The 14,254-nt window shown below is 39.7% G+C and overlaps 1 protein-coding gene across 1 annotated transcript; it reads left to right on the forward strand.

Annotated features, from left to right (window-relative positions):
• Nucleotides 1-297: 297 nt before the first annotated feature.
• LOC120041355 (zinc finger protein 678-like) lies at nt 298-13,668 on the forward strand. The gene is made up of 2 exons (XM_038986302.1): nt 298-341; nt 11,612-13,668. The coding sequence occupies exon 2, from the start codon at nt 11,716-11,718 to the stop codon at nt 12,703-12,705; it is 990 nt and encodes a 329-aa protein (XP_038842230.1). The 5' UTR covers nt 298-341; nt 11,612-11,715; the 3' UTR covers nt 12,706-13,668.
• Nucleotides 13,669-14,254: the final 586 nt, after the last annotated feature.

Below are 14,254 nucleotides of genomic sequence, written 5' to 3' on the forward strand. Positions count from 1 at the left end.
GAACATGAGTTTACTAAGATACACTGAGAATTGCTTGACGGAGAAAGGAAAGCTCATGGAAGAGGAGACTGTTACCGTCAAGAAAGAAGTAGAAGGTGAGGCTGTTACAGTGAAAGAAGAAGAGGAAGAGGCTTTCAGCGTGAAAGAAGAGGATGTTACAGTGAAGGAAGAGGAAGATGCAGTTTTTGTAATGAAGGAGGAGGAGGGGGAGATGACTGTCACAGTGAAAGAAGAGGAAGACGTTTTTGGAGTGAAGGAGGAAGAGGAGGGGGAGATTACTGTCACATTGGAGGAGGACGAAGAACAGAAGACTGGAGATCTGATTAACAACAGTAAATACAGTGAGTACTATCTTATAAAACAGGGTCATTGATCTGATTAACACCAGTAAATACAGTGAGTACTATCTTATAAAACAGGGACATTGATCTGATTAACACCAGTAAATACAGTGAGTACTATCTTATAAAACAGGGACATTGATCTGATTAACACCAGTAAATACAGTGAGTACTATCTTATAAAACAGGGACATTGATCTGATTAACACCAGTAAATACAGTGAGTACTATCTTATAAAACAGGGTCATTGATCTGATTAACACCAGTAAATACAGTGAGTACTATCTTATAAAACAGGGACATTGATCTGATTAACACCAGTAAATACAGTGAGTACTATCTTATAAAACAGGGACATTGATCTGATTAACACCAGTAAATACAGTGAGTACTATCTTATAAAACAGGGACATTGATCTGATTAACACCAGTAAATACAGTGAGTACTATCTTATAAAACAGGGACATTGATCTGATTAACACCAGTAAATACAGTGAGTACTATCTTATAAAACAGGGCCATTGATCTGATTAACACCAGTAAATACAGTGAGTACTATCTAATAAAACAGGGCCATTGATCTGATTAACACCAGTAAATACAGTGAGTACTATCTTATAAAACAGGGCCATTGATCTGATTAACACCAGTAAATACAGTGAGTACTATCTAATAAAACAGGGCCATTGATCTGATTAACACCAGTAAATACAGTGAGTACTATCTTATAAAACAGGGACATTGATCTGATTAACACCAGTAAATACAGTGAGTACTATCTTATAAAACAGGGACATTGATCTGATTAACACCAGTAAATACAGTGAGTACTATCTTATAAAACAGGGACATTGATCTGATTAACACCAGTAAATACAGTGAGTACTATCTTATAAAACAGGGACATTGATCTGATTAACACCAGTAAATACAGTGAGTACTATCTTATTAAACAGGGGTATTGATCTGATTAACACCAGTAAATACAGTGAGTACTATCTTATAAAACAGGGACATTGATCTGATTAACACCAGTAAATACAGTGAGTACTATCTAATAAAACAGGGACATTGATCTGATTAACACCAGTAAATACAGTGAGTACTATCTTATAAAACAGGGACATTGATCTGATTACCACCAGTAAATACAGTGAGTACTATCTTATAAAACAGGGACATTGATCTGATTAACACCAGTAAATACAGTGAGTACTATCTTATAAAACAGGGACATTGATCTGATTAACACCAGTAAATACAGTGAGTACTCTCTTATAAAACAGGGGCATTGGTCTGATTAACACCAGTAAATACAGTGAGTACTATCTTATAAAACAGGGACATTGATCTGATTAACACCAGTAAATACAGTGAGTACTATCTTATAAAACAGGGACATTGATCTGATTAACACCAGTAAATACAGTGAGTACTATCTTATAAAACAGGGACATTGATCTGATTAACACCAGTAAATACAGTGAGTACTATCTTATAAAACAGGGACATTGATCTGATTAACACCAGTAAATACAGTGAGTACTATCTTATAAAACAGGGACATTGATCTGATTAACACCAGTAAATACAGTGAGTACTATCTTATAAAACAGGGACATTGATCTGATTAACACCAGTAAATACAGTGAGTACTATCTAATAAAACAGGGACATTGATCTGATTAACACCAGTAAATACAGTGAGTACTATCTTATAAAACAGGGCCATTGATCTGATTAACACCAGTAAATACATTTTAACAGGAGGACAAACTCTGCAGTTAGTGAAAATAATGTGTGGTTTTAAAAGGCAATTCTACACTTGAATATGTTGTTCTGTACTGTAGGAATTGTTAGATGTCCTCCTGTGATTTTTTGTTGTTGTAACTTTTCCTGTTGAAAAGCGTTAAATAAATATAAATATAGTAAATTCCACACACTAAAGGGTAAACAAATAAAAATGTTTTGAACAAAATTAGTTTTAAGCAAAACTTAAAGGAGTTGGTCTGATGAGAAATTGTGATGTCATTCTTCATTTGCTTGAGGAACAAATAGAGGAACTTGTGTTATGTCACGACTTACCTGGACCACCTGTTGAGATGTGTCACGGCTTACCTGGACCACCTGTTGAGATGTGTTATGTCATGACTTACCTGGACCACCTGTTGAGATGTGTCATGACTTACCTGGACCACCTGTTGAGATGTGTCATGACTTACCTGGACCACCTATTGAGATGTGCTGTGTCATGACACAGTACCTGGACCACCTATTGAGATGTGCCATGTCATGACACAGTACCTGGACCACCTATTGAGATGTGCCATGTCATGACACAGTACCTGGACCACCTATTGAGATGTGCCGTGTCATGACACAGTACCTGGACCACCTATTGAGATGTGTCATGACACAGTACCTGGACCACCTATTGAGATGTGTCATGACACAGTACCTGGACCACCTATTGAGATGTGTCATGTCATGCCTTACCTGGACCACCTGCTGAGATGTGTCATGACTTACCTGGACCACCTGTTGAGATGTGCCGTGTCATGACTTACCTGGACCACCTGTTGAGATGTACCTTGTCATGACTTACCTGGACCATCTGTTGAGATGTGTCATGTCATGACTTACCTGAACCACCTGTTGAGATGTGTCATGACTTACCTGGACCACCTGTTGAGATGTGCCGTGTCATGACTTACCTGGACCACCTGTTGAGATGTGCCTTGTCATGACTTACCTGGACCATCTGTTGAAATGTGTCATGTCATGACTTACCTGGACCACCTATTGAGATGTGTCATGACACAGTACCTGGACCACCTATTGAGATGTGCCGTGTCATGACACAGTACCTGGACCACCTATTGAGATGTGCCGTGTCATGACACAGTACCTGGACCACCTATTGAGATGTGTCATGTCATGACACAGTACCTGGACCACCTATTGAGATGTGTCATGACACTGTACCTGGACCACCTATTGAGATGTGCCGTGTCATGACTTACCTGGACCACCTGTTGAGATGTGCCTTGTGTTCAGTAAATCAGGTGTTAAAGGAGACTACCGTTATAAAGCTTCCATGAGTTTGATCGACCAACAAACTTTAGTGGATTAAATGCTTCCCAATATATATATTCACAACATTTTTAAGGGCGATTCCATGTAAAAGTCAAACTGAGCATGTGCACATATAAAGTTAGTCATTTTCAAATGAAACCACGTTCATCATTATCCTTAAGATCTTGGTCTATATGTTGGAGTTCAGGCAAGTTTAAGTAGGACATTGCATAAAAATCTTATATTTGTCTAAATTAAACTGGTTAACTTTTATATATACAGTACCAGTCAAAAATTGACACCCCTGTTAATTGAAATGCATTCCAGGTGACTACCTCATGAAGCTGGTTGAGAGAATGCCAAGAGTGTGCAATGCTGTCATCATCACAAAGGGGTGGCTATATGCAGAATCTCAAATATAAAATATATTTTGATTTGTTTAACACTTTTTTTGGTTACTACATGATTCCATATGTGTTATTTCATAGTGTTGATGTTTTCACTATGATTCTACAATGTAGAAAATAGTACAAATAAAGAAAATCCCTTGAATGAGGAGGTGTTCTAAAGCGTTTGACCGGTAGTGTATGTACAAAAAATATAAATTCCAATGCCTCACAAAGAAGCTCACCTATTGGTAGATGGGTTTAACAACAAAAAAGCAACCATTGGATATCCCTTTGAGCATGGTGAAGTTATTAATTACACTTTAGATTAGGGCTGGGCGATTTGGCCAAAATATTCTATCATGGTATTTTAAAAGAAATGGACTGTATTTGACTGTATTTTATGTTTTTTAATAATAAAAGTTATACATTTGCTTTATGAGTAGTGATTTAAAGGTGGAAACACACATATATATATATATATATATATATATATATATATATATATATATATATTCTAAGTGATTTCAATGGGTCTTTCTCCATTCTGATTGGTTTATACTGTTCAGTTCAACTTCAACCCCCCAAAAAAGCCATACTTTTCATCAATTTCTGCATTTAAGATCATTTCCACACTGCCACGTAGGGCTGCACGATACGGGCAGGTCATCTGGGCCTTATTTTTAACCAAATGTTGCGATTAGACTTGCGATTTAGAGCAAAACACTTGGGTTAACTGTTGGAATCATGGGACTAGAATGTCTATTCTAATTATATAGTTAGAATATAATAGTGGGCACTTTGAATACAGTGTTGTTGACATGACAACGAATGAAAACGCCAGGGAGGAGTTATTGTGACAGGGTAGGAACTAATGTGTTGATAGGTGTTTCCTAGGGGGACCCTATAATCTTTCGCTACATTGAATTGTTTTCTCTTAGCTACTTCATGTAGCTAACATATTCTTGCTTTGCGTTTTACCTCTTTAATTTAGAAGACACTGTTGCACAAACAACACGCTGATTTAGGTCTACAGCATCACTGGTATTATCAGACTGTATAGCTCATTACGCTTGCTCTTACTCAGTACATTTATTAGCTAGCTAGCGATTAGCATTAGCGGCTAACAAGATTGAGGAACAACATGCTAATAAAAGACAAACTAGCTGTTTGCAGACGTAAGAACAGCATCACTGGTATTATCAGACTGTATAGCTCATTACGCTTGCTCTTACTCGGTACATTTATTAGCTAGCTAGCGATTAGCATTAGCGGCTAACAAGATTGAGGAACAACATGCTAATAAAAGACAAACTAGCTGTTTGCAGACGTAAGAACAGCATCACTGGTATTATCAGGCTGTACAGCTCATTACGCTTGCTCTTACTCAGCACATTTATTAGCTAGCTAGCGATTAGCATTAGCGGCTAACAAGATTGAGGAACAACATGCTAATAAAAGACAAACTAGCTGTTTGCAGACGTAAGAACAGCATCACTGGTATTATCAGGCTGTATAGCTCATTACGCTTGCTCTTACTCAGTACATTTATTAGCTAGCTAGCGATTAGCATTAGCGGCTAACAAGATTGAGGAACAACATGGTAATAAAAGACAAACTAGCTGTTTGCAGTTGCAAGAAACACAAGCTAATAGTGTAATTTAAAGAACGCTAGTAGATTTATATTAAGAAGAAAAGTGACAACTGCATCGTTGTCATCAACATTGCTGCATTGACCATGCAGACTGAACGCAAGTGTCGTTGTTGACGAACATCCAAATACGCTCCTTGAGTGACAGGGGGACGTGGCTAGGTCTGTGTGGAAAGCGGCGTGGAGAGAGAGAGGTGACTCAAGTCGCGAAGGAAACTATAAAAATGGACGTTACACACTGCGTATCACATTTAACAAACCAAACATTCAAATACCGGTATAGAAGGTAAAGTTAAAAACCCAAACCAGTACGTGCATCAATATTGGTATTTCGCAAAAAATGGTATACCGCCCAGCCCTACTTTAGATTTATCAATACACCCAGTCACTACAAAGACACAGGCGTCCTACCTAACTCAGTTGCCGTAGAGGAAGGAAACTGCTCAGGGATTTCACCATGAGGCCAATGGTGACTTTAAAACAGTTAGAGTTGAATGGCTGTGATCGGAGCTAGAGTATCTACGCTCAAGGGATTTCACCATCAGTTGAATGGCTGTGATCGGAGCTAGAGTATCTACGCTCAAGCTGGGCAATGTTTATGTCCACGTGTAGCCTTCATCTGTAGGGATGTTAGTACACTTTCAAAAATATATAAACGCAACATGTAAAGTGTTGGTCCCATGTTTTAAGGAGCTGAAATATCTAATAAATAATCTACGGACAATGAACACAATTACATTTTATCATTGTCAATTTGAATGCAGAGAGATACCGTGACGAGGTTCTAAGGCCCGTTGTCATGCCATTCATCCGCCGCCATCACCTTGTTTCAGCATGATAATGTCGCTAGGATCTGTACACAATTCCTGGAAGAGTGAAAATGTCCCAGTTCTTCCATGGCCTGCAGACATGTCACCCATTGAGCATGTTTGGGATGCTCTGGATCGACATCTACGACAGCGCGTTCCAGTTCCCACCAATATCCAGGAACTTCACAAAGCCATTGAAAGGAGTTGGACAGCATCCCACAGGCCACAATCAACAGCCTGATCAACTCTGTGAAGGAGATGTCACATTGCGTGAGGCAAATGGTCAGATACTGACTGGTTTTCTGATCCAACTGACGCATATCAGTTTTTCATGTGAAATCCATAGATTAGGGCCTAATTTATTTATTTAAATTGACTGATTTCCTCAACTGTAAGGAAAATCATTGAAATTGTAGCATGTTGTTTGTATACATTTTTTTTCTTCAACTTTATTTAACCAGGTGACCATGATGTCATAATGATAGTTTAACCAGGTGACCATGATGTCATAATGATAGTTTAACCAGATAGGCCATGATGTCATAATGATAGTTTAACCAGGAAGGTCAGTTGAGAACAAGTTCTCATTTACAACTGCGACCTGGTCAAGAATAAAGCAAAGCAGTTCGACACAAACAACAACACAGAAGTTACACATGAACAAACGTACAGTCAATAACACAATAGAGAAATCTATGTACAATAAATAGGCCCTGGAGGTGAAATAATAATTACAATTTAGCATTTATACTGTAGTTCAGTTCTGGGATTTGTCCCCCCAGGAAAGATCTAACAGCGGACATGATGAGAGATGAGACACAACTAGCCAGTTATGTATATGAAGAACTGATGACCGGGCATTCGACTGGCAGTTGTTGATATCGTTTCCATGGAAACGTGTATTTATTTACATGACGTGATGAAACGTTGAAACTAAGTTGCCAGCTACTTTTGTAGCAAGGTGTTGTAGAACTAGTGTCTTATGAAACACAGTCCAGACACAGTGTCTTGCTATTTTAGCATAACAGGCAGCTGTTAGCTATCACCAAGCTATGCTAGCTAGCTGCTGTCAGCTAACTACTTTTACAGGGAAATATCAGCTAGATAGGATAGCCAGCTGTTAGCTATCACCAAGCTATGCTAGCTAGCTGCTGTCAGCTAACTACTTTTACAGGGAAATATCAGCTAGAGAGGATAGCCAGCTGTTAGCTATCACCAAGCTATGCTAGCTAGCTGCTGTCAGCTAACTGATTTAACAGAGAAATATTAGATAGAGAGGATAGCCAGCTGTTAGCTATCACCAAGCTATGCTAGCTAGCTGCTGTCAGCTAACTGATTTAACAGGGAAATATCAGCTAGAGAGGATAGCCAGCTGTTAGCTATCACCAAGCTATGCTAGCTAGCTGCTGTCAGCTAACTGATTTAACAGAAATATCAGCTAGAGAGGATAGCCAGCTGTTAGCTATCACCAAGCTATGCTAGCTAGCTGCTGTCAGCTAACTGATTTAACAGGGAAATATCAGCTAGAGAGGATAGCCAGCTGCAGCTATCACCAAGCTATGCTAGCTAGCTGCTGTCAGCTAACTGATTTGACAGGGAAATATCAGCTAGATAGGATAGCCAGCTGTTAGCTATCACCAAGCTATGCTAGCTAGCTGCTGTCAGCTAACTACTTTTACAGGGAAATATCAGCTAGATAGGATAGCCAGCTGTTAGCTATCACCAAGCTATGCTAGCTAGCTGCTGTCAGCTAACTACTTTTACAGGGAAATATCAGCTAGATAGGATAGCCAGCTGTTAGCTATCACCAAGCTATGCTAGCTAGCTGCTGTCAGCTAACTGATTTAACAGAAATATCAGCTAGATAGGATAGCCAGCTGTTAGCTATTACCAAGCTATGCTAGCTAGCTGCTGTCAGCTAACTGATTTGACAGAAATATCAGCTAGATAGGATAGCCAGCTGTTAGCTATCACCAAGCTATGCTAGCTATCTGCTGTCAGCTAACTGATTTAACAGAAATATTAGCTAGAGAGGATAGCCAGCTGCAGCTATCACCAAGCTATGCTAGCTAGCTGCTGTCAGCTAACTGATTTAACAGGGAAATATCAGCTAGAGAGGATAGCCAGCTGCAGCTATCACCAAGCTATGCTAGCTAGCTGCTGTCAGCTAACTGATTTAACAGGGAAATATCAGCTAGAGAGGATAGCCAGCTGTTAGCTATCACCAAGCTATGCTAGCTAGCTGCTGTCAGCTAACTGATTTAACAGAGAAATATTAGATAGAGAGGATAGCCAGCTGTTAGCTATCACCAAGCTATGCTAGCTAGCTGCTGTCAGCTAACTGATTTAACAGGGAAATATCAGCTAGAGAGGATAGCCAGCTGTTAGCTATCACCAAGCTATGCTAGCTAGCTGCTGTCAGCTAACTGATTTAACAGAAATATCAGCTAGATAGGATAGCCAGCTGCAGCTATCACCAAGCTATGCTAGCTAGCTGCTGTCAGCTAACTGATTTAACAGGGAAATATCAGCTAGATAGGATAGCCAGCTGTTAGCTATCACCAAGCTATGCTAGCTAGCTGCTGTCAGCTAACTACTTTTACAGGGAAATATCAGCTAGATAGGATAGCCAGCTGTTAGCTATCACCAAGCTATGCTAGCTGCTGTCAGCTAACTGATTTAACAGAAATATTAGCTAGATAGGATAGCCAGCTGTTAGCTATCACCAAGCTATGCTAGCTAGCTGCTGTCAGCTAACTGATTTAACAGAAATATCAGCTAGAGAGGATAGCCAGCTGCAGCTATCACCAAGCTATGCTAGCTAGCTGCTGTCAGCTAACTACTTTTACAGGGAAATATCAGCTAGAGAGGATAGCCAGCTGTTAGCTATCACCAAGCTATGCTAGCTAGCTGCTGTCAGCTAACTGATTTAACAGGGAAATATCAGCTAGAGAGGATAGCCAGCTGTTAGCTATCACCAAGCTATGCTAGCTAGCTGCTGTCAGCTAACTGATTTAACAGGGAAATATCAGCTAGAGAGGATAGCCAGCTGTTAGCTATCACCAAGCTATGCTAGCTAGCTGCTGTCAGCTTGGCTAAACACAAGGTCTAGCCTTTAGCCTACACATAGAACTGAATTAGAGATGGCGAGTCAGTGAGAAGGGGAGAAGTCCTCAACTTCAAAACTTTATTCTCTCCAGCAAAGTTAGCTTACCTCATTTTACTCACTACTGCCCTTGTGATTTGAATGTCAAATACACCCAAGAAACATCAAATAACACCCCCAAGACATCCGTTGTTTGGCCTCAGTCACGGCCGCTAGCACTTCTTAATGAGCATTGATTAAAAACACAAGGCCCAATCAGGAAGTGCAGTCTCCCTTTTATGTTCCATTCTAGTAGCAAACCAACAGGGAAATTCGATTAGAAATTTCTATTCAATAATAAATCACCAAAATAAGTTCTATACATATTTTATTTTACCTACAAAATGACTTTCAGAGGTCCGAGAGGCAGATGGCAAAGTTGATACAAATCCCCTCTGTTACAAACCAACTGCTAGACTAGAAGAACGGGGTAATAATGTCTAGATGCTTTTTCCAGTGGAGATTAGTTTATAAATTGCCTGGCTTGGCTGTGGGACAGTGGAGATTAGTTTATAAATTGCCTGGCTTGGCCTTGGGACAGTGGATGTATAGGGATAATTCAAATACAACTGTTAAAACTTCTTATGGCTGCAAACCCGGTAACGGGATCGATATGACAACAGCCAGTGGAAGTGCAGGGCGCCAAATTCAAACAGAAATCTCATAATTAAAATTCCTCAAACATACATGTGTCTTATACCATTTTAAAGGTAATCTTGTTGTTAATCCCACCAAAGTGTCCGATTTCAAATAGGCTTTTCAGCGAAAGCACCACAAACGATTATGTTAGGTCACCACCAACTCAAAGAAAAATTCTGCCATTTTTCCAGCCAAAGAAAGGAGCCACAAATAGCACAAATAGAGATAAAATGAATCACTAACCTTTGCTGATCTTCATCAGATGACACTCATAGGACTTCATATTACACAATACATATATGTCTTGTTCGATTAAGTTCATGTTTACATTGGCGCCATGTTCAGAAATGCCTCCAAAATATCCAGAGAAATTGCAGAGAGCCACATCTAATAACAGAAATACTCATCATACACTTTGATGAAAGATACATGTTTTACATAGAATTAAAGATACACTTGTTCTTAATGCAACCGCTGTGTCAGATTTCAAAAAAGCTTTACGGCAAAACACAATATTCAATAATCTGAAAACAGCGTTCAGCCACAAAAGCAAGCCATACAGTTACCCGCCCAAATTGTGCAGTCAACAAAACTCATAAAAAGCATTATAAATGTTCACTTACCTTTGCTGATCTTCGTCGAAATGCACTCCCAGGACTCCCACAAGAAATGTTTGTTTTTTTCGGTAATAATAATCGGTCCATAATTTATGTCCAAATAGTTTTTTTTTTGTCGCGTGTTTGGTATACAAATCCAACGTCAGGGAAGTGCGTTCACTAAAACCTGACGAAACGTCCAAAAGTTCCGTAACAGTACGTAGAAACATGTCAAACGATGTATTGAATCAATATTTAGGATGTTTTTAACATAAATCTTGAATAACGTACCAACCGGAGAATTACATTGACTTCAGATGAGCGATGGAACGGAGTTCCCTCCAATGTGAACGCGCGTGGTCAAAGAAGGGTCAGCTCATGGCAGTGGTGACTCATTCCTGTCTCCTTCGGCCCCCCTTTACATTAGAGTGATCAGACAAAGTTCTACAGACTGTTGACATCTAGTGGAAGCTGTAGGAAGTGAAAACTCATCCATATCTCGCTGTGATTTCAATGGGAGCTTGGTTGAAAATCTACCAGCCTGAGTTTCCACTTCCTGTTTGGATTTTTTCTCAGGTTTTTGCCTGCCATATGAGTTCTGTTATACTCACAGACATAATTCAAACAGTTTTAGAAACTTCAGACTGTTTTCTATCCAATACTAATAATAATATGCATGATATTAGCAACTATGACTGAGGAGCAGGCCGTTTACTCTGGGCACCTCTGTGCACCTTTCATCCAAGCTACTCAATACTGCCCCCGCAGCCATAAGAAGTTAACAGGCATTACCCAGGGATCATCATAAATAACTAACGGCTATTAACCAATCATTATCCACGATCCAAATGTACTGTTTTATAATGAGGGATCTAGTCTGGATTAAACCTCAATAGGAAAGACAGTTTTATAATGTGGAGGTTTCATTTAGGTCTCTGTTTAACCAAATACTCTTTGTTTTTGGCAGGAAAGAGACCAGCCTCTCACTATGACAGCAGGAAGAGTCCTTCAGGGGAACCAGACCCAAAGCCTCCCAAACCTGCGAGACAACACCACTGCATCCAATGTAATATGAGTTTTAAGTGGTCATGGAAGCTGAAAGAGCATAAAAGGACACACGTAGGAGAAAAGCCCTTCCAATGCTCCCAGTGTGGAAAGAGTTTTACTTTGTTAGGGAGCCTGAACAAACATAAGAGAATACACACAGGAGAAAAGCCTTATCACTGCTCCCAATGTGGAAATAGTTTTATGTGGTTAGGGAGCCTGAACAAACACAAGCGAATACATTCTGGAGAGAAGCCTTACCCCTGTTCCCATTGTGGAAAGAATTTTAGGTTGTTAGATACTCTGAAGGAGCACGAGAGGACACACACAGGGGAGAAACCTTACCATTGCCCCCAGTGTGGAATTAGTTTTACCCAGTTAGGGAACCTAAACAAACACAAGAAAATACACTCTGGAGAGAAACCGTACCCCTGTTCCCATTGTGGAAAGAATTTTAGGTTGTTAGATAATCTGAAAGAGCATGAGAGGACACACACGGGGGAGAAGCCTTACCAATGCTCCCAGTGTGGAAAGGATTTTACCCAGTTAGGGAACCTAAAAAAGCATGAGATAATACACTCTAGAGATAAGCCGTACCACTGCTCCCATTGTGAAAAGAGATTTACCCAGTTAGGGAGCCTGAACAAACATAAGAAAATACACTCTGGAGAGAAACCATACCCCTGTTCCCATTGTGGAAAGCATTTTAGGTTGTTAGATAATCTGAAAGAGCACGAGAGGACACACACCGGGGAGAAACCATACCATTGCGCCCAATGTGGAAAGGATTTTACCAAGTTAGGGAACCTAAAAGAGCACGAGAGAATACACTCTGGAGAGACACCTTACCACTGTTCCCATTGTGGAAAGAGTTTTATCCAGTTAGGGAACCTGAACAAACATAAGAGAATACACTCTGCAGAGAAGCCTTACCCCTGTTCCCATTGTGGAAAGAGTTTTACCCAGTTAGGGAACTTAAACAAACATAAAATAATACACTCTGCAGAGAAGCCTTAACATTGTTCCAAGTTAGGGAACCTAAAAAAGGCATGAGAACATAAACACACAGTTTGGAAAGAGTTTTAGTTAGGGAACCTAATTGTGGAAAGACATTTTCCCGGACAGAGAACCTGAAATGACATGAGAGAATAGACAGGCTGTGTTCTGACTCATGTTTTTGAGTGTGTTTTTTTTGACACCACATTAAATCATATTGTTTATATCAAATCTTCCCCAAAATAGGTCTACTTTAGTTTTATCCTCTTGAGACATGATTACAATAACAATAAAGTTACATTTTAAAATGTGTATTTTATTTTGATTATGGATTTGGATTGATTTGAATAGAAATATAAACACTTAGATGTTAATGATTTGGAAAGTTGTGAAATGTAATTATTAAATGGATGAATATAAATGGGTTCATAAGCAACCATTTTAAATTTTAAAACAGGTTCTCTGGCAGAAAATGCGTATCAGCTAATTACAATCAGGGATTTACTTGCAGGCTAAATTGAAGCGATTCTCATCAGATAACATGGCACACGTTAACCCTATGTTAACCCTATGCTTGGCACACGTTAACCCTATGCTTGGCACACTTCATAAATGTTCCCATCGGTATTATTAAAACATTTTCTAGCTACTTCATGAATGTTCCATATGTATTATTAAAACATTTACTAGCTCCTTCATGAATGTTCCATCTGTATTATTAAAACATTTACTAGCTACTTCATGAATGTCCCATCAGTGTTATTAAAAAATTTCCTTGCTACTTCATGAATGTTCCATCTGTATTATTAAAACATTTACTAGCTACTTCATGAATGTTCCCATCAGTATTATTAAAACATTTCCTTGTTACTTCATGAATGTTCCCATCGGTATTATTAAAACATTTCCTAGCTACTTCATGAATGTTCCCATCTGTATTATTAAAACATTTCCTAACTACCACATCGACGGGACAGTAGTGGAGAAGGTGGAAAGTTTTAAGTTCCTCGGTGTACACATCACGGACAAACTGAATTGGTCCACCCACACAGACAGCGTTGTGAAGAAGGCGCAACAGCGCCTCTTCAACCTCAGGAGGCTGAAGAAATTCGGCTTGTCACCAAAAGCACTCACAAACTTCTACAGATGCACAATCGAGAGCATCCTGTCGGGCTGTATCACCGCCTGGTACGGCAACTGCTCCGCCCACAACCGTAAGGCTCTCCAGAGGGTAGTGAGGTCTGCACAACGCATCACCGGGGGCAAACTACCTGCCCTCCAGGACACCTACACCACCCGATGTCACAGGAAGGCCATAAAGATCATCAAGGACAACAACCACCCGAGCCACTGCCTGTTCACCCCGCTATCATCCAGAAGGCGAGGTCAGTACAGGTGCATCAAAGCAGGGACCGAGAGACTGAAAAACAGCTTCTATCTCAAGGCCATCAGACTGTTAAACAGCCACTAACATTTAGTGGCCGCTGCCAACATACTGACTCAACTCCAGCCACTTTAATAATGGGAATTGATGGAAATTATGTAAAAATGTATCACTAGCCACTTTAAA

This window comes from Salvelinus namaycush, unplaced genomic scaffold (assembly GCF_016432855.1).
Source record: "Salvelinus namaycush isolate Seneca unplaced genomic scaffold, SaNama_1.0 Scaffold45, whole genome shotgun sequence".
In the NCBI taxonomy this organism is placed as follows: Eukaryota; Metazoa; Chordata; class Actinopteri; order Salmoniformes; family Salmonidae; genus Salvelinus; species Salvelinus namaycush.

What these genes read in the sequence shown, in the direction of transcription:
- LOC120041355 (XM_038986302.1), top strand. Translation starts at nt 11,716, where the DNA reads ATGAGTTTTAAGTGGTCATGGAAGCTGAAAGAGCATAAAAGGACACAC.